The 27493-nt window shown below is 56.6% G+C and overlaps 1 protein-coding gene across 6 annotated transcripts; it reads right to left on the bottom strand.

Annotated features, from left to right (window-relative positions):
* On the bottom strand, nucleotides 1-26112 carry MFNG (MFNG O-fucosylpeptide 3-beta-N-acetylglucosaminyltransferase). 6 transcript variants are annotated; one of them, XR_006886225.1, is made up of 10 exons: nucleotides 25571-26110; nucleotides 20376-20424; nucleotides 19994-20096; nucleotides 19419-19572; nucleotides 16397-16482; nucleotides 14443-14608; nucleotides 12771-12856; nucleotides 2935-3007; nucleotides 740-1042; nucleotides 1-446 (listed from the first exon to the last, which is right to left on the bottom strand). XR_006886225.1 is itself a non-coding variant. In XM_046646795.1 (8 exons), exons 1-8 carry the CDS (start codon nucleotides 25823-25825, stop codon nucleotides 2863-2865), a joined length of 1044 nt encoding a protein of 347 aa, XP_046502751.1. In that variant the 5' UTR covers nucleotides 25826-26112; the 3' UTR covers nucleotides 2038-2862. The 6 variants fall into 6 exon arrangements, 3 of the variants coding, with proteins under 3 accessions (XP_046502751.1, XP_046502753.1, XP_046502752.1); XR_006886226.1 differs by lacking the exons at nucleotides 1-446; nucleotides 740-1042; nucleotides 2935-3007 and adding exons at nucleotides 10383-10633; nucleotides 11085-11320 and having other exon boundaries at nucleotides 25571-26106; XR_006886227.1 differs by lacking the exons at nucleotides 1-446; nucleotides 740-1042; nucleotides 2935-3007 and adding exons at nucleotides 11251-11320; nucleotides 12417-12542 and having other exon boundaries at nucleotides 25571-26108.
* Between the last annotated feature and the right edge of the window lie 1381 nt (nucleotides 26113-27493).

Raw genomic sequence — 27493 nt, 5'->3', positions numbered from 1 at the left:
GAGCCGAGCTGCAGTTTAGATCCTCTTGTTTTTGTTGACACCTGCTCTCTGCTGTTTGCAGAGGCTTTCACATCCACGCTCCCGAGAGAGGCAGGTAGGGGAGACGTGATTTCAGTCCCATTTTACAGAAGGGGAAACTGAGGCCCGGGAGACTGGGGAAGGACAGTCGCAGAAGGCCCAGTCCACCCGGACTGGCTGGAGGTGGGGATCTGGGTGGCCCCAGGAGAGGCCCCCATTGGCCTTCCATCCTGTCATCTGCCCCGGTCCTCTTCCTGAAAGAATCCCAAAGGGTCAAGGTCCAGGGGGATTTCGGGATCTGGCCATAGGCATGTGGTCTAGCACTCGCGGTGGGCTCAGCATCTGCACCTGAGCGACCTTGCCCTTCACCAAATGGCCCGGTTATTCAGTGACAGCTGCCGTCCCCCGTTGGACGTGTTTTGTGGAACCTGGTAAAGAGATGTGTTGTGTGCTTTTCACGCCTGGCAGGGAGGAGCAAAGGTTTTCTCAGAATCTGAGTGCAGGGGGCCAATTTTCATGCCCCCTTATCCCATAAGGCCCTTCCCAAGCCGGGCCTGGCCCCCCAGCCGCGCCCCAGGCCCCTTAACCTTCCAGCCAGCTCCCCTGGCCCTGGCCCAGGCAAGAAGCCAGCGGTGAGGCAGGGGGGCCCCCTGGTGGTGATGGCCTACACTGCCCATGGCGACACCAACCCCGGATCCAGGTAGCAGCACCCCACGCACACCTCCAGGACTGCCGGGTTAGGCAAAAGGAAGGCTGGGCGTCTGTGGAAGGAGCTCAAGAAGGAGCTTCATCAGGGCCTGAAGAAGCAGGAGGCAGCTCCACTCCTGGTGCAGCAGCAGAGAGAGTGGGAGGCTCCTGGGCGGCAGGTGGATGCTGGGCACGTCAAGCAGGGGACAGGGCAGGCCGCCCAGCATCGAGCGAGGCCTGTCAGAGGAGCTCAGGAAACGCAGGGTGGGCGAAGGAAGGAATGTGTGAATGAATGAACAGCGAACTCATCATTTCCTCAAAGGTGGTGTGAACATCACTAGGAACAGACAAGATAATTTTTAGATAACAGTGATTAACTTGATTATTTGAAGAATCACGTACCTATTTTGATGTCTGTTAGATATAATACGGCCCGTCAAATCCATGATATAAACTTTCTTTTTAAAACAAAGTTCTTTAGGTACACAAGGGTCAGTATAAAGAAAAACATTAGGTAAATAACATGCGGGTATCCTCAGGGCCTAGCGTTGAAGGTGTTCAATAAACACTAGTGTAAAAAATGAATGAAGGAGGGGCCAGCCCCGTAGTCTAGTGGTTAAGTTCAGCACGCTGCACTCCGGCGGCCCGGATTCAGTTCCCAGGCACAGACCTACACCACTCGTCAGAAGCCACGCTGTGGCAGCGACCCACATACAAAACAGAGGAAGAGACTGGCATAGATGTTAGCTCAGGGCAAATCTTCCTCAGCCAAAAAAAAAAAAGAAGAGATGACCACACCGATTATGGATGTTCTTTACAGAAGAAGTAGGTCTCAAATTTGGTTGTACATTGGAGTCACCTGGGAAGCTCTAAAAACTCTCTCTGGGCAGGTATGTGTCTCTGAATCTCAGGTAGCTGAGGAGGAAGCCGGCATGTCTGGTCAGCTCCCAGAGGAGGGGAAAGTCACAAGCCCCCAATATGGGCGTCATGTAAGGAGCAGCCCGGCTTCACCACCATTTGAGATAGTGAAACTGCCGCCGGAGGAGGAAGCAAGATGTGTTTGGGTGACCTGGGATTCCTCTGCTGGGTGAGTTTGGACTATGAACTCAAAGGTATCAGGCAAGGAAAGAGACGTGAGCTAGTATTTACGTAACCTAGCTCCTAGATCGACACACGGTGTAAAGTTTAATGTGCATTTACCATGGTTTTAACATACAGATTATTTCTCATTTATTCACCCTGCACAGCATGTTTTATTTGGCATTTGTCTTTATTATCAGTTCATATAAATATTACACTTGTTTCTGTGTAGAACATACAGAATGTGCTGTCCTGACTTCATTTTCGAGTTTGTTCTTCATTTATGGGAACTTTCTCCCCTAAAACGGAACTCCCCTTCTTGAAAACGGTGATTAGTTAATGATGGACGTGGATTAACATAACATAGTTAACGTGGTTATAACCTGTTTCTCTGGTTTACCTGGATCCTGATTTGCCCATAACAATTCTCAGTTACTCTCTTGTTAGAAATTGGAGGGGTGAGTGGTTTGGTGTGAGCTTCGTAAAGGGTGCTGTTTGCTTCTAAATGCACACGTAGCCTAGAACACGCGGGTTGAGTTAATACTCGATTGAGCATTGTTCCATTACCTTGTCAGATACTACTGATAAGAGAATTTCCAGTCGTGAATTTCCATGGCCATACCTCTGGGAAAGAATTGATAAAAATAAATTTTGTCCTATTTGGAAAGGTTGGCGTCCACACAGAGATTGAGTCTCATTTTTTTATATCCGTTTAATGGTACTCAAGTAGCAGCTTTTTTTTTTTAACTTGGAACAGATTTTTAAAACACAAAACATGAATAGATTTGTCATAGCACAGGGTCAAAATTAGTTCTGTTGACGGCAAGTTATTCAGTATTAATTCTGTTTCATGAACAAATGCAATTAAGTTGCAAATCCCTTAACAGAATGTAGTGTGAGGCCGATGTTTTAATCGGTATTAGGAAATGTCAGATTAGCATCCCCAAGGAAGAAGAAATCTTTGGCACAATGCTGAGACATGTGTGTTAGTTGTAAAGCGGTGCCTTCCTCTCTTACATGACTACAGGGAAGATAAGTCAGTATACCTTCTCTCAAGGGCAACCGGACAATATCTACCTAAACGATAAATGCACCTTCTCTGTAATTCACCAATCCCACTGTTAGGAATTTATCATCCAACACACTCACCCGTAAGCACGATAACGTGTGCAGGAGAAAATTCACTGTAGCATTGTTGGAAGGGCACACGATGGGACGCAACCTGAATATCCATCAACAGACAGCCGGTTAATAAAAAACGCTATAGCTATTCTTTGAAATGACATGGCTGTAAAAAAGAATGAGGATGCATCAATAACAAAAAATAACCCAATTAAAAACTAGAAACAGCTGGGGCCCACCCAGTGGCCGAGTGGTTAAGTTCATTCGCTCCACTTCCGCGGCCCAGGGTTTTGCCGGTTCAGATCCTGGGTGAGGACATGGCACCACTCATCAGGCCACGCTGAGGCGGCGTCCCACATGCCACAACTAGAAGGACCCACAACTAAAATATACAGCTATGTACTGGGGGGGCTTTGGGGAGAAGAAGAAGAGGAAAAAAAAAGACAGGCAACAGATGTTAGCTCGGGGCCCATCTTTAAAAAAAACAACTGGGAACAGGACTTGAAAAGACATTTCTCCAGAGAAGTTATACAAATAGCCCATAAGCAAGTGAAAAGATGCTCAATATCACTAATCATTAGGGGGATGCAAATCAAAACCACAATGAGATACCACTTCACACCCATTAGGATGACTGTTATTAAAAACAAAAAAAAAACAGAAAATATGTTTTGGTTAGGATATGGAGAAATTGGAAGCCTTGTGCACTGTTATGGGAATGCAAAATAGTGCAGCTGCTGTGGAAAACAACAGGGAAGTTCCTCAAAAAAAATGAAACACAGAATTACCATACAGTCCAACAATTCCACTCCTGGGTGTCTGCCCAAAAGAGCTGAAAGCAGGGATGCGAACAGATATTTATAAACCTGTGTTCATAGCAGCATTATTCACAACAGCCAAAAGGTGGAAGCGACCCCAGTGTCCATGGATGGATGAATGGATAAGCACAATGCGACATATACATACAATGGAAGAGTATGCAGCCATAAAAAGGAATGGAGTTCTGATACACCATTGCTACAACTTGGATGAACCTTGAAAACATTCCGCTTAAACATTATGAAAAAGTTTTAGTGGTGGCTGCACAATATTGTGAATGTAATTAATGCCACTGAATTGTACACTTAAAAATGGTCAAAATGGCAAATTTCATGTTACACATATTTTAACATAATTTTTAATGCTTTAATGAATTTTTAATAGCTCTAATGAAGTGATGCTGCCTGACTTCCTGGGCTGGGTCCTAAGAGGTGGTCCAGCTTCCACCTGGCTCTCGGGGCTGGGAACCCTAAGCTAAGATACATGCAAGAAGCCCAGCTGCCCCACCACATCATCCCAGAGAGACTCACGGAGACAGAGAACAAGGCCAGCAATCAGAGGCTTCCCCAGCCAGGTGCCAGACGCATGAGAGAGCCTTCAGATGACCCTAGCCCCGGACGATTTGTCCTGCCCAGCTCTGCCCAGATTAGCAGATTCATGAGCAAAGTAAGTGGTGTCGCTGTTTTAAGCCACTAAGTTTTGGGGTAGTTTGTTAGGCAGTAATGGGTAAATGGGACAAGAGACACATTACTTATGTATTGGAATTTACTTAATTTTAATTTAAAAGTAATCAGATACAAACAAAATAGATTTGGACTATATAAATGTCTCTTGCAAATCAACCGGTAAATTGGGTGTTTTCACTCTTGTGGTTTGCATCCTGCCTCTAGAAAGTCATTAAAGGCACGAAGATACTTTCACCTGAATGATGAACCAAGCTGGGGGCTCAGTGGGCTGGAGAGACGGGAACATAGGTCCACTCTTGACCGGGAAGGCGAGGATATGGGTGGGAAAGAGAAAGGTCGCTGGAGCTACAAAGCAAGAAGGGGTAGGTTTCCGACCCAGCATGGCCAAATTAAAGACAAACCTGATCAGCGGGCCCTTGAAATGAAGTCTAGAGTCAATGAGTGACTTATATATCACTCAAGACAGGGTTTCAAGAGGCTTGAGAAGGAAGTTATATGGCCAAAGCAGGAGAATTTCAGACCAGGACCATTGAGGGGTTAAAGGTTTATTAGTTAAGCTTAGAAGAATTTTAAAAGAAATCCAAAATGCATCCCCCAAAGATCTCCACTGTCTCCTTCCTGCGTATGTCCCTCGTCACTCCATCATTCTCTGGAGCTCCTGCTGTTTGCTTACTGTTTCTTGTGTCTCCCTGTATTAGTCAGGTTAGGCTGAGCACCGTAACCAACACCCCAAAACCCAGGGGCTCAACTCAACACAAGTGGAGTCTCCAGGCTCCGCCCTCCCCTGACCCGGAGTCCTCTCTTCCAGCCAGCGATGAGGACAGAGAGAGATCGAGTGCAAGTGGGGCACATTCATCAGCCAGAACTCAGTCACATGGCCACCCTCCCTGCAAGGGAGGCTGGAAATGTAGTCCAGCTGGGGGCCAGGAGGAGCAGTGGAAGAGCCGCCCCTGCGCTGCTCACCCGTATAAGGTCCCTGGGCACCAGCTCTCATCCGTCTTGTTCACGGCATCTGGCACCATGCCCAGCATAAATGTGGAGCCTTTGAGGGAATGAATGGTGCTGGGGCTGCGTCCTTGGCACTGGGCTGAGTGAGCACTATCCTTACAAGTGCCCTGGGGCATGGGGATATAGTCACTCCCATTTCTCAGATTAGGAACTGAGCCTCTGAGAGCTAAGCACACCACACAGCTAAACAGTGTGAGGGCCACGTCTCAAACCCAGGAAGCCTTTGCCATCAAAAGTCTGTTCTCTCCACTCCCCTGGCTGCCTCTCCAGTGTGCACACTCTCTGACTCAGGGTCTGGTTATCTTCAAGCCCACACTCCTTTCTAACAATCACTGAACTGTGTTTGACAAGCTGCGGGTTCCTTGGGGCGGCAGCCGTATCTCTCTCCTCCCCACGTGCCCCTTGGCTGCCAGCACAGCCCTTGAACACAGGAGGTGCTCCAACCATGTTTGGGGGATTAATTTGTTCACGCCGGCTCAGGCTTCATGCTTTGCTGCCTGCACAGTATGGGGGTCGTTTACAACTTATAAAAGAAGTGGAAAGGATATTTATTACACCACCCCTCCCTGTGCAGAGTCAGAGCTATCTCCCGCAGCAGGACCAATGCCTGCCCCGAAACTCGCTCCTGAAGCACAGAAGAGAGCTGTTGTCACATGGGGGCCAAGGCCACAGGTGTCACCTGGGCAGGGTTAGACCATGAACGCCCCTGCCCCAATTGGTCCCAGGAAGGAGAGAAGACAGGAAGCCGTGAGGGTTCTGTCCATGGTGCTGAACTCGCCTCAACTCCCACCTTTTTCTCTAACCCAGCAGCAACTTAAGAGCCTCTTGGGGAACCAGCTAAAAGTACAGATTCCCTGGCCCCTTCTTTGGGGACTTGGGTTCTGAGGATCTAAGGTGGAGCCCTGAAGTCTGTTTTTCCAAGCACTGTGATTCTAATACAGCCAGCTTGGTACTGGCCTGAGGTTGACTCACTCACCTAGTCATTGATCTTCATAAAGTGTCTGCTGTGTGCCCAGACCTGTGCCAGATAATGTGAGGCACAGAGGTGCACTGAGCAGGGTCTCTGCTCCGGGAGGAGTTTACAAAGTCATTCAGGAGGAGATGCAGGGGGGGAAGCAGGGAGAGTACTGCCTCTGTTTTAGGTGGACACTGTGCCAGGTTCACACTTCACCTTTGTCCCCCAAGATGAGATACACAGGTACTTGAAAACAGTTGTACTCATAACCATAACTAACATTTGTATCTTTCCTTAGGGTCTCCCTAGCCTCATCTGCAAGGCAACGTGTGATGCCTTCTGCTACTTCTGACCTCCTCATGGAGGGTGGGGCTTGCACCAGATTCCCCTGTGCAGCCTCAAACACAGGAACCCCACCCCCAGAGGAGGTGAGCAGTGAATTCCTCTGGATGGATGACTAGGGGGAGTGGCAAGTGGGCAAAGAATGCGCCCAAGGACTGTGCCCAAGGAAAGTGCTGCTGGGTATACTAAGCAGCTGGGACAAGCACTCAGAACTAAAAGAAATCCGTGTGGGCCTCAGAGAAATCAAGTAAGAAGCAAAATGCAAACCAGGCAGGGGCCAGCTTCCTGTCAAGGTCTGCCTCTCCTTTCTCTGGGTGTTTGGGGAGAGCAGGAAGTGGAGTCAGGACAGCCGTGGCTGATGAGAACAGATGTTCTCTGGGCCTGAATGTGGGGCATGGAGGCGGGGCAGGGGGAGGGAGAAGGGAACAGGGGAAGGGGGAGGGCCATGGCCAGCAACGTGGAATATCCACAGACCCTCTTTATTTATTTAATCTTACTTTTTATTAGGGAAATTTTCAAACACACACCAAAGTAAAAGGAAGAGCATCATGAACCCATGTGCCCCTCCCCCAGCTTCAACAACCATCTCATTCTGCCACTCATCTCATTCCTCTCCTCAAGCACCTTTTCAAAGAAAATTCTAGGTGTTACATCATTTCACCCATAAATACTTCAGAATATGTCTCTTACATAGAAGATTTCTATAGAAAAAAAAAACCCTCAATATCATTATCACCCCTAACAAAATTAACGATTTCTTAATACCATTTAATACAAAGTCCATGTTCAAATTTCCTCATTTTTCTCAAGAATATCTTCTTAGGGTCCCTTTATATGAATCAGGATCTAAATAAGGTCGATGCCTTGCATTGCGTTGCTCTGTCTCTTAAATCTCATTTAATCTCTGGCAGTCCTTCCTCCCTTCCTTCCTTATGTCATTTTACGTGTTGAAGAAACCAGGTCCTTTGTCCTGTAGAATTGTCCTCATTGTCAATTTGGTGGGTTGAACCCTCATGGTGTCATTTAACATGTTCCACTGTCCCCCCTATTTCCTGGAAACTGGGATTTAGATCAAAGGGTTGATCTGTGTAGGGTCAATATTTGGGCAATATTCCTGGGCGGCGCTGTGTCCTTCCAGCACATGCTATCAGGAGCTCTTAGTCTGACGTTCCCTTTTAGGGTGAGACTGAAAATCAGCAGTGCCCCCAGCCCGATCCCTCCATTTTGAAGCTCCCCAGTCACCTTGCGCCCAGTGGTTTCAGCACCTTTTGTAGAATCTTAGAACTGACAGAGCTGGAAGCTCTGAGAAACCCATTCACTCGCTTCTCTATTCATCCCACAAATATCTGTTGAGCATCTGCTGTGCGCCAGGCAGAGAGTCGCAGTGAGCAGAAGCGACACGTCCCTGGGCTCATGGAGCCGAGAGTCAGATGGGGGCAGCAACAAACACACACACGAGTAAGCTGATGCACCAACAAGAGCCGTGCCTGCCTGTGAGGGTTAGAGCTATGCACAAGCTCCCACGGAGTGAGATGACGGACAGTGACCCCTGTCAGGTGGCTGCTTTGTGACGGGTGATCGGGGGGGGGGGGCCTCCCTAGGAGAGGACAATGGAGCTTGACAAGAACAAGCCAGCCATGCAGAAATGGGGGTGTATCCCAGGGAGAGGGAAGAGCTGGTACATGTAGAGAACCTGGGCACCCGCCAGGAGGAACAAGGAGACCCATGTGGCTGGTGCCAGTGAGCAAGAGGGAGGGGCCTGAGGGGAGGCAGTGAGGGGGCTGCTGTGGTACCGCGGGTGAGACTGGCAATGGCTCGGACCTGGCTGGTGGGGCGGAGGCAGTGGCCAGTCCACCCCTTTTACAGCTGGGAACACTGAGCTCAGAGACAGCAGGGAGGTATTGCTATCGAGCAGCTACCCGTGCCAGGAGCTCTCTGTGCGGTGTCTCGATACGACTTCAATCTGCCGAAGTCATTGTGCCAATTTTACAGGTAAGCCCGGTGAACAGTGAAGTCACCTGCCCAAGGGCACAGAGCCCAGGCCCAGCGAGGCTCTCCAGCCCTGCAGAGTCGTCCCACACTGAGATGACCTCTGCAGGTCAAATCTTGGCTCTGCCACCTATAAGCCCTGTGACCTGGACCACAGGCCTTCTCCCTCTCTGTGCCTCAGTTTCCTAATCTGCAAAATGGGAACAACACTTGCCCAAGGGGCATAGCAAGGCCAAGACAGGGTGATCCAACATTGACCCCCCCCCCAGCCCCTACCTGTGGGGCCCACAAGGGTGACCTTAGCACAGACTGCACGCAGCTTCACACACACCCTCTCATGCAGACTCACGAAGGGTTAAACCCGGACTCCCTCCTTCCTCCCTCCCAACTCCCACCCTTGCTGACTCTGCTCCCTCTCCCAACCAGAGCTATTCTGGGACAATGGAGGCAGCAGATGGCCCGAGTCCTGTTCCCTCCACCCGACCCTCAGGATCTGGGAACAACCCGCAAATCTGCTGCTGCTTCTAAAAGCAGGCTGGCCGGCAGCCTCCCATGTCCAGGGTGGGGAGGACAGGACAGCAGCTGGGGTGCATGCCATTCCCTCCCTCACTGGCTGCAGGGCCAGGGGCCACCCCACTGGGCTCGCGTCCCACACACCCAGCAGTAGGTCAGCCCAGAAAGAAAGGGGGGCTTTGGAAGAGCCCAAGCAGCCCAGCTCTACAGCTGACCCGCTGTGTGACCACAGGCACGTGGTGGTCCCTCTCTGAGCCTCAAGTTCCTCCTGGAAAACAAGGGCTGAGACTCTGGTGATCCACGGTTCCATTGTCCCAGACAGAGGTGCGGCCGGGACAAGGTCCTTCAAGGGCTAGGGGACGTGCTCCAGAGCAGCCCCCAGCTCCGGCTGCCTTGGTCAGAGCCCCTCCCCCCAGCCACGAGCCCAGCTGTAACCCCAACTTCCAACCTCACTGGGCATGAAGGAGGCGGGGAGAAGAGACCGCCCATCGCTAACCCTCCCCCCATGCACCACCAGACCTGAAATTTCACCAACATCACTTTCATTCATTCACCCAACCTCTCTGGGACCTGAAATCCCAAGAACGCTCTCATTTCTTCAGCTCCTACCTTGGCTGTCAACTCGCCCCTTTATCCGACACCAGAGGCTGAATCCCTCAGCTCCCAGCCTCCATCCTGCCTTCCCTGGTTCTTTGACCGCCCCCACAAGGCCCTGAGGGCAGAGGAAAGGAGGAACAGCTCCCAGCCCACCAGCGCCTCATGGCACACGTACTCACACACATGTACATATGCACATATGTGTAATAGGCGCAAACACACACGCCACACACGCATCCTTATGCATAGACACGCGTAGGAAGGTACACGCCACACACACGCACACACCCTCACACACCTGGCACACTGCGACACAAGCACACACTAACAGTCACCGTTCACTGACTCCCTCCTTTCTCCGTGCCAGCTCTGTGCTGTGCTCGTTACAAACACTTCATCACTTCACCCACATAGCAACCCATGAAGCTGGTGTTCCTCTTCTCATCCACAGAATGGGCAACACCCCTAAAAGTGACCACCATCCCCACTGTGACAGACAGATCAAAGATGCTGCCCCAGTCAGGACCCTGCAGCTGCAGGTAACAGGAAACTGGACCCCAAGCAGCTTCAACAAATAAAGGTTTAATTTTCTTACAGAACCAGATGCTGAAAGGGACAGCTGCAGATGAGTATCTTGGCCTTTCCTTCACGGCAGCAAGGTGGCTGCCCCAGATCCAGACATCACACTCACATTCACAGCAGGAAGATGGGGTAGGGACCGCAAAACCTTCCCCAGAAGCTTCTCTATTGGCTTTGCTCAGCTCACACTAACAGACAGAGTCTGGCCAGAGCTGGTAGTGCCTAACAGCAAGGGAGGCTGGGAAAATGAGCAAAAGGATCATCGTGATTTTCTGGGACCCACTGAGTCATCATCTGATTCTGGGCATGCTGATGCTTCAAACGAAATTGGGTTGTGCTAGCAAGGCATGGGGAGCAAGGAGCTGGAGACTGGTCAGCAACGACAGAAGCTGCCGCAGGCCCTGGGTCCTGCCATTATTCCATCTGGCTCCCCTCAGTGGTTGGGGATCCAGCCAAGGAAGCCAGGGGTGGGGGGCCCAGTGCTTGACCCCAGGGGAATGACTCAGAGACGAGAGCTGGGAGCAGAGGCCAGACCCCACCCAGGGGCCCGTGAGATGCTCTGGAGGGTTAGGACTCTGGAGCCCCAGCCCCGCTCAAGGGGCTGGTTCAGTTGAGCCACCCAAGGCCCAGGGACGCCCAGCCCCTGGGACCTCTCTGGCCCTCACCTGTCCCTGCGCTGTCCAACCCACCTCCCAGAGCTTGAGATGTCTTCACCACCAGCCACCATCCAATCCTCGGCTTGCCCACCACTCGGAGGCCCTGCCAGGGACTGCCCACCCCAGGGCGCTTGCCACAGGCCCTCAGGGCTGCCTGGGGAGGCAAAGGACAACCAGAGACCTCAGCCCAGCAGTTGAGGCTTCATCGGGCCACCAGCTGTGGGCACCAGGGAGTATCTGGGTAGAGGAGACAATGGAGGGAGCGAAACCTGCGGAGAGACCAGAAATGGACAAGACAGCCAGTCCCACTCCCGTCCTCGCCCCCACGGGCCCCTAGGGCTGCACATCACAGGGACGGTTTGGAGCAGGTTTCCTCCACCTGAGCACTGCTGACACTCGGGGCCAGATCACTGTTTGCCATGGGGCTGTCCTGTGCATTGTAGGATGTCTGGCAGCATCCCTGAACTCTACCCACTAGATGCCAGGAGCACCCGCCAAGTCGTAACAATAAAAAATGTCTCCAGACATTGCTAATGCCCCTTAGGGGGCAAAACGGCCTCAGGTTGAGAACCACCGGTTTAGAGAGACTTCAAAGGCCAGAGAAGCCATGAAGAGACCTCAGCTGAGGCCAGATCATCTGACCACACACATCTGAGTCCCCGTTTGGCTCCAGCCTCATTAGGCAGGAACCTATGGCTTCTAGAATCTTCAGGCTTAGAGAGAACTTAACATCACTTCTCAAACCTCTTGGCAGTATAGCCATAGCTTGCACACCTCCACTGATGGGGAGCTCACCCCATTAGAAGGCAGCTCCTTTCATCTTGGAAATTTGAATATTTTTTCCTATAATGAGCCAAACCCTGTCTCCTTGTAATGTCCAGCCTGTTCAACATAGCCTTGGCCCCAGGGCCCTTGAAATAGTTGTGAGCCTTCTGCCCCAGGACAGCTCTGCAGAACTCCAACACCAGGAGTCCTGGTTCCCCCAGGGTTACATACTTCAGGCAAATCCAAAGTCCAGACAGAGCCTATAGGGCCGTGTGGAGGGGGTCCCCTGCCATGTCCCCAACTGAATTTGACACCACCCTCCTCCCTCATTCAGTCACACTGGCTTCCTTTACTTCGTGAGCAGGTCTTGGTCACTCCTGCTACAGTGTGTCACAGGCTGTGCTCCAAGCTGCTCTACAGCAATGGGGGGCTGAGCTAAACAGCTCTAATCTCCCTGTGGCCAGCTTGGGGGCAACCCAGAAGGTGCCTGGGTGGCATCTTAGCCCCCATTGCCCCTCTACCCACCAAAAAGAACCATTGAAGAAGGAATCAAGAAAGCAAAGAGCCCACGAAGATCAAATAAAAACTCCCCATCAGCACCTGAAGCTCCTCCATCAGAGAGGCCTCCTTCCCTCAGTGAAGACATTTCAGTCTTCCAGCGGTTTCTGAAGAATCCCAGGGCATCAGGGCTGGGAGAGCCCTTCAGCTCCACAATGCTCAGCCTCCCTGTGTTCCAGATGGGGAGACTGAGGCCCAGAGAGAGCCAGGCACTCCCCCAAGGTCACCCAGCTAGCCAGTGGCTGAGCAGAGACTGAAATCCACTCCCTCCACTGCCAGCGCTGTGCTGTCAGCCACCAGGCGCTCTCTCTTTCCCGCCTCCTGGCACCCCCATCCTCAGATGCCTGGACTCAGCCCCCACTCCTCCCATCCTACAGTTTCAGCCCCCAGACCCACCTGGAGGGGTCCTCCTCGGGGGAGAAGGGGCCCTGTAGCTTAATGACGTTGAGCTTCCCCTCAAAGACGCCATAGCTGAGGGTGACCTGGGCAAGGAGAAGCAGAAAAGAGAAAGAAGGTGGGGAGGCGTCCCCCGGGGACCCCACAAGGGGACAGCGTTTGCAGGCAGCAGGGAAGGCCACACAGGCATTGTGAGGGCACAGGAAGCCCTGTCTCTGTGCCGAAAACTCCTCAGCCGGGAGTGCGTCACTGCCCATCCCCGAGGCATTCGAAGCCTGTGGAGCATGTTCATGCCCAAACCCCATCTGTGCCCCACAGTCCAGCCCACCCTGGAGGCTGGGACAATTCAAGAGGGAAGGCACCTTTCCAGGAAGTTCTGGCCTAGAAGGAGGTTTCCTGAAACTCGGAGGGGTTTTGGCCACTCTCTCCCCACCCAGAGCGCCAGGCTGCTCCGCAGGCAATGAGGACGCGGGATAATGACCCCAGCTGAGTGGCAGTCAAGCACAGTGGTTAAAGCCTGTGGGCTGAGGGGCCACCCAACCAGGGTTCAAATCCTCCGCTGCCCTGTACCAGCTGTGTGTCGTGGTTAGGCCCACGCTCTGGGCCTCAGTTTCCCCATCTGTAGAATGGGTATAGTATCCACCTCGGGTGCATGTCGTGAGGAGCCAGACAGCTAAAGAAGATAAGGCCCCCAGTGCGGTGCCTGGCACAGCGGGTGCTCTGAAAACCCCAATCATCAGGGTGCCCTGGGCTTGGCTACCCCAAATCCGCCACGCTTTCCTGGCTTCGTGCCCCGAGGTCCCAACAGGACCAACCCCACAACCTCAGTTCCAAGCCTGGCGAGCGTGACGGGCAAGCCTTCCTGAGAGTGCGGCGGGGGAGGGGGGTGGGCAGAGGGAGAGGGGACGGTCTGAGCACCCAGACCCAGCTGGATCTGGCAAGTCAAGCCAAGCCCTGGGCTTCTCAGGTATGCGGGCCCATAAAGGTCCTTTTTGGTTTAACCAGTCTGTGACGCCTCTCTGTCGCCGGCAGCCAAAAGAGTTCTGACTCACATGGTTGGGCGGAAGATCCCAGGGGCTTCCCAGCCGGGACCATCTACAGGGCTGCAAACCCACAAGCGGCATCCGCAAGGCAACGCCAGGTGGGCCTCGGCAGAGTCATTCCCTGCCAGGTGGGATGGGGCCCCACCCCTCCCCCAGCCTGACATTAAGCCTGAGAGACCTCACTGAAGACCCGGTCCTTCCCAGAAACACCCGGCTTAGAAGGACAGCAGCGAGCAGCGGACAGGTGAGGTTTGATGCAGGAGGGGGCTGCTGCCCGACACTGCTGGAAAGGGCAGGCTGGCCCCTTCAGAGGGATGTAGGGGGGATGGAGGACTGAAGATTGGAGAGAGGGACAGGAGGTACGGGGGGAGGGGACCAGGGTGGCGTGAACCTGAGGACAAGCTTCATCTGTCTGTGCAGGTCCTTCCAGCTGGAATTCAGGAAGCAGAGCAAAGAATTTTAGCATCACAAATGCCAGCCCTTGAGGGTTAAAGGTGGAGAGGGCTGAGTCACTGACCTTAAGGACCTGAAGGGGGTCCTTTGCCACCCTGGGCCTCAGTTTCCCCATGAATAGGGGATAGCCCACACACGCGCCTCCCCCACTGCCACCTGCCCCAAGGCCAGCTCACCTGCTCCGGGAGCTGGGCCGCCCCCAGCAGCTGCAGGGTCTCCAGGTGGGAGTGGAAGAGGGGGCTGGGCTGCAGGCGGCCGCCCAGCTTGCACTCAACGATGTAGCCCACAGTGCAGTCGTCAGGCAGCCGGATGAGCGCAGACGTGTCCACGAAGCGGGGGCCACTGAGGGACAGAGCCGCGCTGTGGCCACTGGCCCAGGACCTCCACACCTAGAACCCTCCCTGGCCCCCAGAAGGCCCACCCTCCATCCTGGCCAACTGCAGACCAGAGCTGGGCTCTAGCATCTGCCTCTTGCATACTGTGGGACCTCAGCAAGTCACGAATTCGGGGAACCTCAGTTTCCTCTTCTGTGAAATGGGCATGATAGCCCTGCCCTCCCAGGGCTGATGTGAGGATTAACAGGAGGGCTGATGAGGTGAAGCCCTTTATTTATGGGGACATATGTATACCTCCCTTCCTTTTCATTCATTCACTCACTCCTTCATTCATTGCTCAGCTGGAGTATCTGCCTAGTGCCAGATACCAGCTAGGGCTGAGGACACAGAGATGAGAAGAAACACTTCGTGCCATCAACAGCAGCCCCCCTTCTGGAGGGAGACAGACAGACGAGCAGGTCGTTTCAGAGGAGGACTGGCGCTAAGTCAGAGGGAAGCAGAGGCCTGAGGGACACAGGGAAGGAAGGCGGGCTTCCCAGAGGAGGTGGCAGCCTTTCGATTTGCTTTGTATTTAATTGTGACAGTGGCAGTCTATAAAGAGTCCTGCAGGATGAGCCAGGAGTCGAGGGGGGAGGACAGTGTCCCAGGCAAGGACATCACTTGACTGCACTGAGAGCGTTAACACCCCTGGGGGCCTGACTGGGCAGTCTCCCCGCTGCTGCCCAGGACGGCTGGCCGAGGGGCCGAGGGGGTGAGGAAACCCACCTTCACTGCCCTCCCCAGCTGCATCTGCCCACACGAGGTGCCTTTTTCTAACTCACACAAAGGTGCCCCAGAGGCGGGCAGAAGACCCCAGGCCCAGGGCAGACCCCATCACGTGTACACACCTGAGGTCAACATGCGCTAAGACAGCATTCCTGCTCCCACGCAGGGCACGAATCCCCCGGAGGACCCCTCCCACCCAGGGCAGGGCAGCGCAGGCTGGTGCAAAGGCGAAGCACGCAGGTCTTGGGGCCAAACCAGCGGCTGAGTGACCTTGGACCTGGGTGACCTGGGACCAGTCACTCGCTTAACTTCTCAGAGCCTCGGTTTCCTCAGCTATAGCAGCAAGCCAAGACCACCTACCCCCTCAGAGGCTGTGACACCCTTGGTGGAGCACAGCCTGGCTCAGAGTCAACCCTCAATACAAGGTGGTGACGCTGATGTTGCTGTTAATAATAGTAATAATAATAATAGCCTGTCCAGGCAGACATCGAGAGGCCAGGCCTTTGCCACTTCCTCTCTAGAATACCGGTGCCCCCAACCCCACACTGAGGGCTTCCACGCTCTCTATGATCTCCCTCAATCTGGAGCTTACTAAGGTCACTGCAGCTCAAATGCCACCTCCTCCAGGAAGCCTTCCCTCCTCCTCCCTCCCGAGTACCACTACACAGCCTTCACTTCCCTGTGCCAATGAGCAGTGAGAAGAGGGCTGCGAACAGGACCTAACATTTGCCTGGCGCCCACCAGGTGCCAGCCCAGACTTTTTCTCCTTGAACAACCACAAGTTGTGTCTTCTCAGGTCCATTTTACAGATGGGGGCACTGAGGCTCCAGAGCGTACACAACCCGCCTGTGTGTGGCAGAGCGCCCTAGGCAGGGCACCCCGAGGGCAGGGGGCAGGCCCTCGCTCACCAATGGGTACCTCCGTGACCCAGCGTGAATAAGGGGTAGTTTCTCCTGAGCTTGCTCTCAAGCCCTTCCTGCAGCAAAGGCCCCACACACACCAGCCAACTCCACCCCCAGTCCCCACTTACCTGGCCCATGGGGCCATCTTCAAAGCTAGTTTGCGGTTGATGCAGAAGCCGGCACCCCCAGTGGCGAACCAGAACTGTACCAGCCTCTGGGGGGAGAGGAAGGGAGGGCCAAGGGGTGGAGTGAGCCTGGGGTGGGGCGGGTGGGGGCAACAGCCTGGCCACCTCTCACCCCCAGTCAGCACGGCTCCAAAGCTCTTTATTTCACATCTCACTAGAGTCCTTCTGCAGTCTGACATTCTTATGCCCATTTGACAGAGAAAGAAATTGAGGCCCAAAGTCACGTAGCTAATTAAGTTTGATGGCATCACCAGTGAGACCCCAATCTGGCTGGATTCCGGTTAAAGAGGACGTGTGTTGTATCTGTCAGCCTAGCACACCTTACCCCTTTCCCCAGAGAAGTGTCTCTGCCTCAGCCCATGTGGTTCAGCAGGGGCTGCCCAAACAGGGCCCTGCCCCCCTAGGACAGAGGTGGGCAGGTGCCCCAGGAATGAGGATCACAAAGCCACACCCCTTGATGCAGTGATTGGCTCAGCGAGAGGCACATGACTTAGGCCAGCCAATCCGAGTTCTTCCCTGAGCTCTATAGGCTAATTGTGAGAAAGAGATGCTCTCTCCAGGGTCACCAGGCCAGGGACCACATGGCCACGTCCACCGGCCTCACCACTCCCAACTCCTGGGACCAGGAAAGCTTTTCTGCAAAAGGAGAGAACAAGGCCTCAGAAGGAGTAAAGAGAGAAGGACAGACAGGCCTGTGAGCCCCTGAGGCCAGCAAACCCCTTGACATCTCAATTACAGGAACCAATAACAGCCCTCTGCAGTTTAAACAACTCTCTGCCTCTGCCCAACATCACCACAACCCTGGGCCTCGCCCCCTCCTCTGGGAGGACCCGGGAATTCACCCTAGATTTCTCTAAAGCTTTTTTTGGGAAGCACTGTACCCTTTCAGCTGCACCATCTCTTAATGGAACGAATTCCCTGAGGTTACCTTCTCCCAAGTACACAGCTGGTGCTTCATTGATGCACGTTGCACGGTCTGGGTTATCCCCCATGGTGCAGCAGTGAGATGAGCCCTGGGCAGGGAGTTGGGAAGCCTGACTCTGGGGCCCCCGCCTCCTCCACTGCACAGCTGTGCAACCTTGAGACAGTCACCGCCCCTCTCTGGGCCTCAGGTATGTCAACTGTGAACACGTGCTCCAGTTCTGAAAGCCGAAGATGCTACTGGCCTGGGGGTGTGTCCTCCTCCTTAAGACCTCCATGAGCTTACTTCTGGAAACTCTGCCTTCTTAGAGAGAGGTCGGGGCTCAACACGGCAGAATGAATGGGTTCCTGAGGACCTGGCACACAGGAGGTGCCCCATAAGTGCGTGTGAATGAATGAATGAGTGCAGGGCCTCCGCTCCCGGATAAATACTGTAACAAAAGCAGTAACAATACAGGCGCTAACCTGGGCACTGACTGTGCCGAGCCCCAGGCTAAGGGCTGTGCCGCAGATGAGGTGAGCCAGGTGTCCAGAAGTGAGGTCACTTGCCCGAGGGCCCAGAGCCAGGAATGACCCCAAAGTGGATGTCTTGCCCCCTTTGCTGGGGGACCCCAGGGTCTCAACAGGCCGGGACACTTTGGGGCAGAGTCCTGGGATCCCACCCACGGTGGGATGCATGGCACCCAGGCACGTTGCGGGGCGGGGCCTGGGTGTGCCCAGCAGGGCGCTGAGCCTGCCCAGGAACAGGCTGGGAGATGAAGGCTGCGCTGAGTCAGGTCCTGATCACTGACACTCACTCGTGTCTGGTACATGCCACGTCCCTTTCCAAGCACTTGGATAGATGACCTCACTTAATTTCTTCCTTGTGCACAACCACACACACCCTATGAGGTAAGGACTGTTATCACCCATTTCACAGATGAGCAAACTGAGGCACAGAGAGATGGGGTGACTTCAGTCAAGGTCACAAAGCCAGGAGGTGGCAGGGCTGGCGTGTGAAACCAGGGGATCAGGCTCCAGAGCGGAGTTCTCAAGCCCTAAGGCCAGGGCTGCGGTGGGGCGGGAGCCTGGGGGACCTCAGCTCACCCGGAAGCCAGCTCACACACACAGCCCCGGGCCCAGGAGGGTTTAATTAGGGCTCAGAGGCTGATTAGCTGCTGATAATTAAGGCTTGGTGTTCCCTGCTCTTGATTTTCCTAATGAAGCAGATGGTGGCCGAGGGAGGGAGAGAAACCCACAGCGGGCCGGCTCTTGCTCCAGGCACTGCCTCGAGAGAGGGGGCTCCCTAACTTGCCCTTTCCCTGGGCCAAGGGAGCCCCGGGGGCCTGGGCCATCCCAACACCAGAAGCCTGGGGGGCCCCGGGGACCGGGGGAGAACCTGAAACATATTTATACTAAAAAATTCTTCACTGTTTATCTGAAAATCAAATGTAACTGATATCCTCGTTTTTTGTTTATTTGTTTTCTAAACCTGGCAACCCTAATCAGTGTCCATTCAGGTCTGGAGCTGAAGCGGGCTCTGGGCCCCTGTTGTGCCCCGTGTCCACTCTCCAGCTGCTGGTTAGTGAGGCGGAGAGAGGAGGGTCCTAGGCGACAGGAGTGTTCGGGGACACCGGGCGGCGGCATTTACATCTGGCCCAGCAGTACTCAACCTGCACAACTGCATGAGCATACAGGTAGCTGGGAGCCCTGCCTGTGGGACCAGGACAAGCCACTGCTCCTCGGTGACGGAGGCCCCACTATGTGCCAGCTTCTGTGCCTTACCTGCTTCATTTCAGTCTCCCCATTTCAGAGAGAAGGAGACTGAGGATCAGAGGCAAAGCCACGGGCCAAACGCACAGAAATGAGGCCAAACGCGAAACACAAAAACCCGGCCCCGCCCCGGTGCGCCCCCCGCCCCGCCCTACGCCTGGCCCCGCCCCAGGCTGACCCTGCCCCGGACTGACCCCGCCCCGAACTGGCCCCGCCCCCTCCTGGCCCCGCCCCTCCTGGCCCCGCCCCTGGGGCAGCTGTCCAGGGGCGGAGGAGGAGCGGAGGGACTCACCGTGCGGTTGCGGGGTCGCGGCTCGGAGGCGTGGATGGGCCGGTTCAGGCTGGGCCGGCCGATATAGACGTCGCGGGTCCTCGGGAAGGCTTTTAGCAGCTTCAGCAGCGCCCGCGCGTTCACGTAGTTGTCGTCGTCCACGTGGCAAAACCACCTGTGGGGATGGAAGGGGGGATAGTGAGCTTGGAGGGGGTTCCCCTGTGCCCCCATAGTCAGTCAACAAACAGTTGCAGGGTGCGGGTGGGGGGGGCCTAACGTTTAAGGTACCTGTTAAGTGCCGGGTAGGATCTCGTGTAAGCTTGTAAGGAAGGTGTGCCCACTTAATAGGTGGGGTTCAAGATTCAGAGAGGTAAAGACACTTGTGCAAGGTCACACAGCCAGTGAATGACAGGACTTGAAGGCCTGCCCAGCCCACTGAACCCTGCCTGCCAGGGGGATGGGTGGTTGGAGTCCCGAGGCCCTACATGATTAAATTCATGGGACCCAGAGAACTTCCCTTTTTGACACGGCACCCCATTCAGGAACTGGCCTGAGGCAAAGGTCACGCCTACCGCAAGAGACCCAAGCATGCTCACCTCAGCCCGCTGGCCAAGAAGGCATCGAACTCAGCAGCCATCTTGCAGGACAGGGCGGGGTGGCTGTGCTCTGCAGAGCAGTTGGTGACCACAAGGTGGGACCCTGGCGAGGGGAGGACAAGTCAGGGGACCCCGCCCAGCCCTGCCCACAGTGAGAATGCAGAGCAGGGCTCACAGACAGCCACGTGTCCAGGGTCTTGTCCAGCACAGCCCCTCCCCACACTCACACCCGTTTCCAGGGACGAAGCTGCCCCTCCTGGGCAAAGGGGAATCCCCACATGCCAAGGTGGACAGCCCTGTTTCCTAGGGGCCCCCAGGCCAGGGGACAGCCACCCCAGCTTTCCCCAGTGACAGCCGAGAGGCCCCCCCACACCAGAGTTACCCAGTCTCTCCTGGAGGCCTTCGTCCGGGCTGTCTGTGAAGATGAACGTCTGGGAAGGAGAGAGGCGTCAGGACCCCAGCGGGCCCAGGGCCGTCCCAGGGCAGCCCACTGCCCCCCACAGCCACGCCCCCGCGGGCCACCCATCCCACCCTCTGTCCTCCTTCAGGGACGGACACACAGCCCCTCGCAGTCACACACTCCTTTAGGACAACATGACTTTCTGCGCTACCCTGCCCCCAAACGACACACACAACCCGGCTTCTGTAGACACACAGCTTCACTGTGTCCACCAGCTCAGCAGCCTCGCTCGCACGCGGCCCCTACACACCAGCTCCCCCAGGACCCTGCCGGGCACACACCCTGCACACACCCTCTTCTATCTCACACACACATCGCAGTCCCGCTTCGCCCTCCACAGTCACATATTCACAACCCTAGACACTGCATTGGGAGACAGGCTGTGTGGACAGACCCACGCGCCGGATGCCACACCACTTAGGGAGACAGTCCCAACCCCCACGGCCACACAGACTCCCGTGCAAGTGCGGGGGCCCTGACGCGTCTCAGAAAATTTACATCGCAACCCGCTGCAGCTCTCCCGGACTGGAGCTGCTCCCGCCGGGAGCTTTCATGTGCCCTGGCCCCAACAACCTCGCTGGACCTCGAGGCAGGTGCTGTGCTCTGTCCCCTCACAGATGGCAAACGGAGGCTAAGTGACACACGGAAGCTGTGGAGTGAGCAAGTGCCGAGCTGGGATTCGAACCTACAGGCCTCAGACCTCAGCTCGCCACCTCCCCGGGCGGGCGGGAGCCACTGCACACCTTAAGTAAACTGAACACACACTCTGAAGAGAGACAGGACAACCCTCAGAGGCGGCACGTGGAGGATGGAGACATGCCAGCCGGGTACTGGTCCCACACCCGCTCCACGCCCGGCCCAGCGAGTGCAGAGGCTCCCCCTCCGGAGCAGGTCCCACCGTCCACCGACCACATCCAGGGCCTCCTCTGACCCCTAGGCTGCCCTGCCCAGGGCCTGGGGCAATTTTGACCCCCCTTCCAAGGGAGGACCAAGGAGAAAGGACCCCACCTGTTTAAGCCCCCGACACCCCATCCGCCACTCCGGCCGCCCCGGCCTCGCCCCGTCCTCCCTCCAGGCTCTGGGTCTCCGACCGCAATGCCCCTCCCTGCTCATCCACAGGCCTCTCCCTCCTTTCCAGAAATCAGTCCTTCAGATCCGAACAGCCTCTGCCTTCAGCCTCAGTTTACCCGTCTGTAAAATGGGGAATTGTGGTAGCTGTGACACAAAGCGAGATAATGTGTGAAAGAAGAGGGAAGGGTCGGCAGTGAAGCTAGGCTCAGTTTCTTGTATATCAGGGGAAACAGAGGCACAAGAGGCCTGAAGCCACAGCTGGGCACAGGAAGAGGCAGAGGGAACCAGGCCTGTCTCCCCACGGAGAGCCGCTGTTATCTCTCAGTGGATTATTGCAAGACCTTGCCTCATTCCTTCAGATCTGTTTTCCTGTCAGAACCAGAATCAGATAATACACATACCCACCACCCCCACTAACACCTTCTGTGGCTCCCTGCTGCCCTTAGGATTAAGGCCAGTCTCCCAAGTGTGCCCCATGAGGAGCCACCTGGCCCCTGCGCCGGATGCAGCCTTTCTCATCACTTCCTGCCTCACCCCTAGGGCTGCTCTTAAACCTGAAGTTCTTTCAGTTCCCCAAGTATGCCACGAAGACATCCCTCCAAGCCTTTGCACATGCTGTGCCCTCTTCTCTCCCCTTAACTCCCAGCTCAGTCATCACCTCCTCCAGGAAGCCTTCCCTGACACCCCTTCCATGTGCCCCGCGGCCTCCAGTCCCTCCTGATGGTAACAGCAACCCCTAGGTTATGCAAATCTATCCCCTGGTCTCTCCCACCACACAGTGCCATGCTGGAGGGCACAGGCCTGTCTGAACCATCTCCCTGTCCTGGCACCTGGCTTGCCCATGCAAGGCCTGGGCAGCGTGCACCTTCTGAGCCTCTCTCCCTGGGGTCTGTCTCCATCAGATTTGGCTAAGACTTGGGGTCCCTGAGTCTCCCTGGGGAAAGTGTTGCTGGCTCAATCCCAGCCCCTGGTCCTCTTTTCCATCCCATCCACTCCCTCGGTGATGCCATCCAGCCTCTCAGCTTCAAACCCCCTCAAGAAGCCAGAGAGTCGCCTGTGCGCCCCTCCAACCTGGCCTCTCCCCGGCTCTCAGATCCCCCTGCAGCCGTGACTTCTCCCCGGGGGCCCAGTGGGCGCCTCGGCGTCAGTGCATCAAGACTGATGCCCGAACGCCCCCAGACCCACCCTTCCCTCGGTCTTCACCATCTTGCTGGGACCCAACCCCTGGGGATCACCGTGTCCCCTCTCTTTCTCTCGCACCCACACCCAGCCTGTCAGCAAATTCCCCCCAACCTCCAAACCGCCCGGGACGCGACCTCTCCCCTCCAGCCTCCAGAGCCGCCCCGTGGTCCAGCCCCCTCGTCACCTCCTGCCTGCTTTGCTGCAGTCACCTCTGCCCCGGCCCCGTCTGTTTTCAACACCACCCCCGAGGGACCCTGAAAAATAAGGCAGGCCTTTTTTGCCCCGCTCCCTGGCAAACTTCTGCCACCAAACAGCCACCAGAGAGTGGAACTCTCTCGAGTTTGGAGCATGCACGGGCCAAACGGGCCAAGGAGTAAGCCCGAAGTAATTGGGGTGCGGGGGGGAGTCCCGCAGTAGGGCCCAGGCTGGTATTCCGTCCCTGGGAGCCCGAGCTGGGCACAGAGCCGCGGGCAGGTTCCTCTGAGCCTAGGGCCGCACTTGATTTGTTTAGGGAGGGCCTCCTGACGAGGGTGAAACCCCACAGGAAACAAAGGCAGCCTGCTGGGGTCAGGGGACCGGGTGGCCAGGACCATCTGCTGCGGGGTGTGGGGGGAAGGGGGAACACAGTGCTGCTCCCTCAGCCCTCGAGGGGGCTGTAGGGAAGAGAAAGGCTCCCCATGGACCACAGAACATGCCTCCCCCGCCCACCCCTCGCCTGGGACAAAGGCCAGCATGTGAGCCCCAGCCCGCGGCCACAAAGGCCCACCTGCCACCAGGCGCCCTTAACCAGCTGGGGCCGGCGCCCGGCCCTGAGTTAACCAGCTCGGGCCCGCTCCTGCCGGCTGAGCTGAGAGGGGCTCCCAGACCCTCCTGTCCTGTGCAGATGGGGAAACTGAGGGCCAAAAGGGGGAGGGCCTGGGCCTGAGCCAAGGTCACAGAGAGAGAGAAGCCAAAGGTGGAAGCGAAGGGGGCTCAGATGCGGGGGCAAGAGTGGGCCTCCCTCTCTCCCGTCCTCCTCCTCTATCTGAGCATCCTTCCTTCTTTCAACTCTGCCTCAAAGGACGAGATTTCTAGACTCCGCCCCTTGCACCCGGGTCCAGCTGAGTGACTTCACCTCCCTGCTCTGCTTAACTGTGCTCAGGTTCCCCACCTGTAAAATGGGAATGTGTACTGCTCCCTGCCCCTGATCCCAGGGCTGTTGTGAGGGTTCCAGAGGCCATGAGTCCGTCACACAGCCCTCAGACACTGCGCAGGCAGGCGCCCCCACCGGTTGCCTGGCCAGCATGTGGGATTGAGCTCGGGGCGCTGAGGGGCGGCCGCCTGCCTCTCCTCTCCAGCCTGGTCCTGCCATGCCCCGCCACCCAGGCTGGAGGCCCAAGGACCCTCTCCTGTGCCCCACTGACCCGAGCAGCTCTGGGGGCCGGGGCTCGGCAACGAGGAGGGGCGGGTCCCACTGGGCTCTGCCCCATCAGGCCTCTGGGGTGACGCTGGCCAGCACTTCCTCCTCCTTGTCCTCAGTTCCCTCATCCGGGGCAAGGGCACCACCATGGAGATCAAGACGGGACAGGAAAGGGCCTCAGACCACGTGAGGCCGTGCTCCGGTACACACAGACACGGCGCCACAAACAGGAAGGTCTGTGGGGAGGGCCAGGCTCAGCGGCTTCCGAGGGCGGAACCAGAGTGTCCCCAAGATGAGAGGCTGTGCAGGGCCCCCGGGAAGAGCCTGGGGTGCTGCGGGCCCAGCGGGCAAAGGGTTAATCGGGGGTGCTAGGACCTCAGGGCAGGAAAGTGGGGCAGGGGTCCCCTCTCCCCAGGGGGCCCTGGCGTCCTCCAGACGTCACATCCCCACCTCCTTGGTCTCCTAGGAGCCCCTGACCTCCTCCGGAGGCTCAGTCACTTCCTCCCACTGAGCCAACCGCCAAAGTGGGGACAGCGTGTGTGTGTGTGTGTGTGTGTGTGAGTAAACCTGCCCCTCCACCTCCCCAGAGATGGTCCCCAACACCCCCAGTCACTGACTGCTTGGGGAGGGCACAGGCTGTGGGGAGAGGAAGAGCCGCTGGAAGGGACTCCGCTTGTCCGAGCTGCCTCCCCGGAAAGACAGAAGCCACAAGCCCCTGTCACCCACAAGCCTCTTGTCAAGCACGTCTGACACTGACACTTTGGCTCACACACACACCGTCCCACATGCCAGGGGGGCCTCTACCCTGACCTCTCGCCCACAATGGCCTCAGCCCCCGCCATCACCACACATACTCTCTCTGCCTCCCTAGAAAAATGCCCCCAGGAAATGAGCACGGGAGGTGAGTGCCGCTCCCCCGGTACAGCCTGGGCAGAAGGCCTGGGGGCAGGGCCATCACGAATTCTGAAAGGATGCCCCCTCCCCCGGCCCTCTCCCTGACCAGGCCCCACCTAGAGGGTCCCCTCCTCTGTCGCTCAGCCCCTGGTCTCCATCCGCACAGCCAGGGCAGCAGGACAGCACCCAGGGCCTGGGGCAGAGTCAGGACCTCTCACAGCCTCTGCCTCAGCTGCCTGACACCCACCACTGCCCCCATGCCAGGCTGGGCCAGGGCAGGCAGAACAAAGCCTGTGCTGGAACAGCCATGGAACAGAGGGACCCACAGGAGGGACCCGGGAGCCCGGGGCAGGGCCCAGCCTGGCCCCTGAAAGAGACAGAGCAGTGGGCCTGAGAAGCACCTGGCTTCAGGGCCAGCGAGGGCACGGTCAGGGCCACAGGAGCCCCCAGGCCTGGGAGGAAGGAGGAGTGGGCAGGTGGGCAGGCAGCTTCTCCCTCGAGGCCCCCAGGGACCCCAACCCAGTAGAAAGCCAGGGGCCACTCCCCAGGCCCCCAGTCGCCTGCTTGTCACCTGTTCCCGGGTCCTGGAGACCCACGTGTCAAGCAGCAGCTCCAGGCGGGAGCGGTGGAAGGCCCGGGTCGTCTTGACCGCGATGAAGACATCGTGCAGCTGCAGCTCAGGGGGCCGAGAGCTCGGCGGGCCCGGCTCGGGGGTCTCCTGCACGCCCTGAGAGGACAGGCTCGAGTGGTACCGCAGGGAGAGGAGCCCCATGCACAGAAGGGTGAGGAGGGCTCCGGCCAGGCCCCGGAGGAGCCGGCACTGCATCAGCCCTGGGACCCCAGACGGCTCAGCCCCCAAATCCCAACCAGACAGGGAGGGGAGGCTGGTCAGGCGGGGGCCCCGGCAAAGGCAAAAGTCTGGAGGGCATCGGGGACAGGCAAGGAAGGGAGCGGTGGGAGGTGGTGCTCTGGACCGGGAGGCCCAGCCGCCGGCGCCGCCAGCCTTCCACCTGCTCCGGGCCCTCCCAACGGCGCTGGGGCGCCTGGCCCCGCCCCCGCCTCCAGCGCAGCCCGAGGGGCGGGGCGCCCCTAGGGAGCCCCAGAGGTGGCTGAGAAAGAGGCACAGCCCCGTCTCTGCCAGCTGCTGCGGGGGTGGGGGCAGCCAGCCCTCCGTGCCCGGATGGAAGCGAGGGCCTCCCGCCTGCCCGCTCCCCAGACTCCGCTCAGCTCATTCAGCGCCCATCCGTGTTTTGCAGTACCCTGGTATCCAGCCTCCCAGCCTTTGCTCCACTGTTCCCCATCCAGGATGCTCTCCCCCGTCCCCTGCCATCCTCGCCACGTTCCCTCTACCAGGCTTAATTCTATTTGGACTTTAAGGCTCAGCTCAAGGATTCTCTCCTCCAGGAAGCCTTCCCTGGTGCCCCCCCCCCCCCCCGCCCCAAGCTCTGGGGCTCCCACAGTAGCCTGCTCAGTTCCTTTGGTCTTCACAACAGTGCTAGAATCGTGATTCCCGGTTTACAACTGAGCACACGAGGCCCAGAAGGATCTAAGATGATCCAGCAGCTCACGAGAGCCAGGAGGAACCCAGGTCTCTGGCCCGCAGAGGCCCCTGAAGGCACCTGTCCTGCTGTGGCCGGCTGTACCCACTCTCACTCAACAGTCTTTATTGCTGCCTATCTCCCAGCCAGGCCAGTGGACAGACAGAAGCCTTCTCCAGCCACCACCTCTGCCTTGTTTTGCATAAGTCACTCCTGTCTCGACCTTCCTCCACCAGAACCTGCACTGACTGCCATTTCCCTGGAGCAAAAGCCAAAGTTCACACACCAGCCTCCAGGCCCTGTGTGAGTTGGCCCCCCTGTCACCTCCAACCCCACCTCCCACTTCTCTCTCCTTACTCCCTCCACTCCAGACGCACTAAGCTTCTGACCAGTCCAGGCACATATCCACCTCAGGACCTTTGCACATGCTGTTTCTGCCTGGGCCTCTCTCTAGAGAGAGACACACATCTCACTCCCTCACCTCCTTCAGGTCTTTAGACAAATGTCATCTTCTCCATGAGGCCTTCCTGGACCACTTTATTTAAATTGCAATCCCTTCTCCCCTCTCCTTCCAGTCCTCAGGCCTGTCCCTCCCAGGCCCCCTTTTCTGTGGTGTTCTCTCCATAGCACTTCATCTTCCAACCCTGTACATTTTACTTATTTATTGTCTGTCTTCCTTGAGAATCCCAGGGCAGGAATTTCTTCTTTTCATTCACTGCATCCCCAGTGCCTAGGTCAGTGCCTGGCACACAGAAGGAGCTCAGTAAAATTTGTTAGTTCAACACAACCAAGTACCAAGTGGCTGGTGACTGAACGGGGCCGCTGAGGCCCAACCCTGCATTAGGACCGTGGAAGGAGAGGAAAGGAAAACCACCTCTTTGAGTCACCCTCCTTTGGGCCAGCCCCGTGCCAGGCCCCTTCACTGCCCGCCGTCTCAGAACAGCATCCCCAAGGGA

This window comes from Equus quagga, chromosome 19 (assembly GCF_021613505.1).
Source record: "Equus quagga isolate Etosha38 chromosome 19, UCLA_HA_Equagga_1.0, whole genome shotgun sequence".
Classification (NCBI taxonomy): domain Eukaryota; kingdom Metazoa; phylum Chordata; class Mammalia; order Perissodactyla; family Equidae; genus Equus; species Equus quagga.
Note: the sequence above shows the minus strand (reverse complement) of the source record. Positions and strands in the feature narration are given on the sequence as shown.

What these genes read in the sequence shown, in the direction of transcription:
- MFNG (XM_046646795.1), bottom strand. Translation starts at nt 25,825, where the DNA reads ATGCAGTGCCGGCTCCTCCGGGGCCTGGCCGGAGCCCTCCTCACCCTT. An exon ending in CGCGACCCCGCAACCGCACG is followed by an intron (nt 16,483 to 19,418) that starts GTGAGTCCCTCC and finishes CTCTCCCCCCAG; the next exon opens with AGGCTGGTACAGTTCTGGTT. An exon ending in CCCGAGGAGGACCCCTCCAG is followed by an intron (nt 3,008 to 12,770) that starts GTGGGTCTGGGG and finishes ATGGATATTCAG; the next exon opens with GTTGCGTCCCATCGTGTGCC.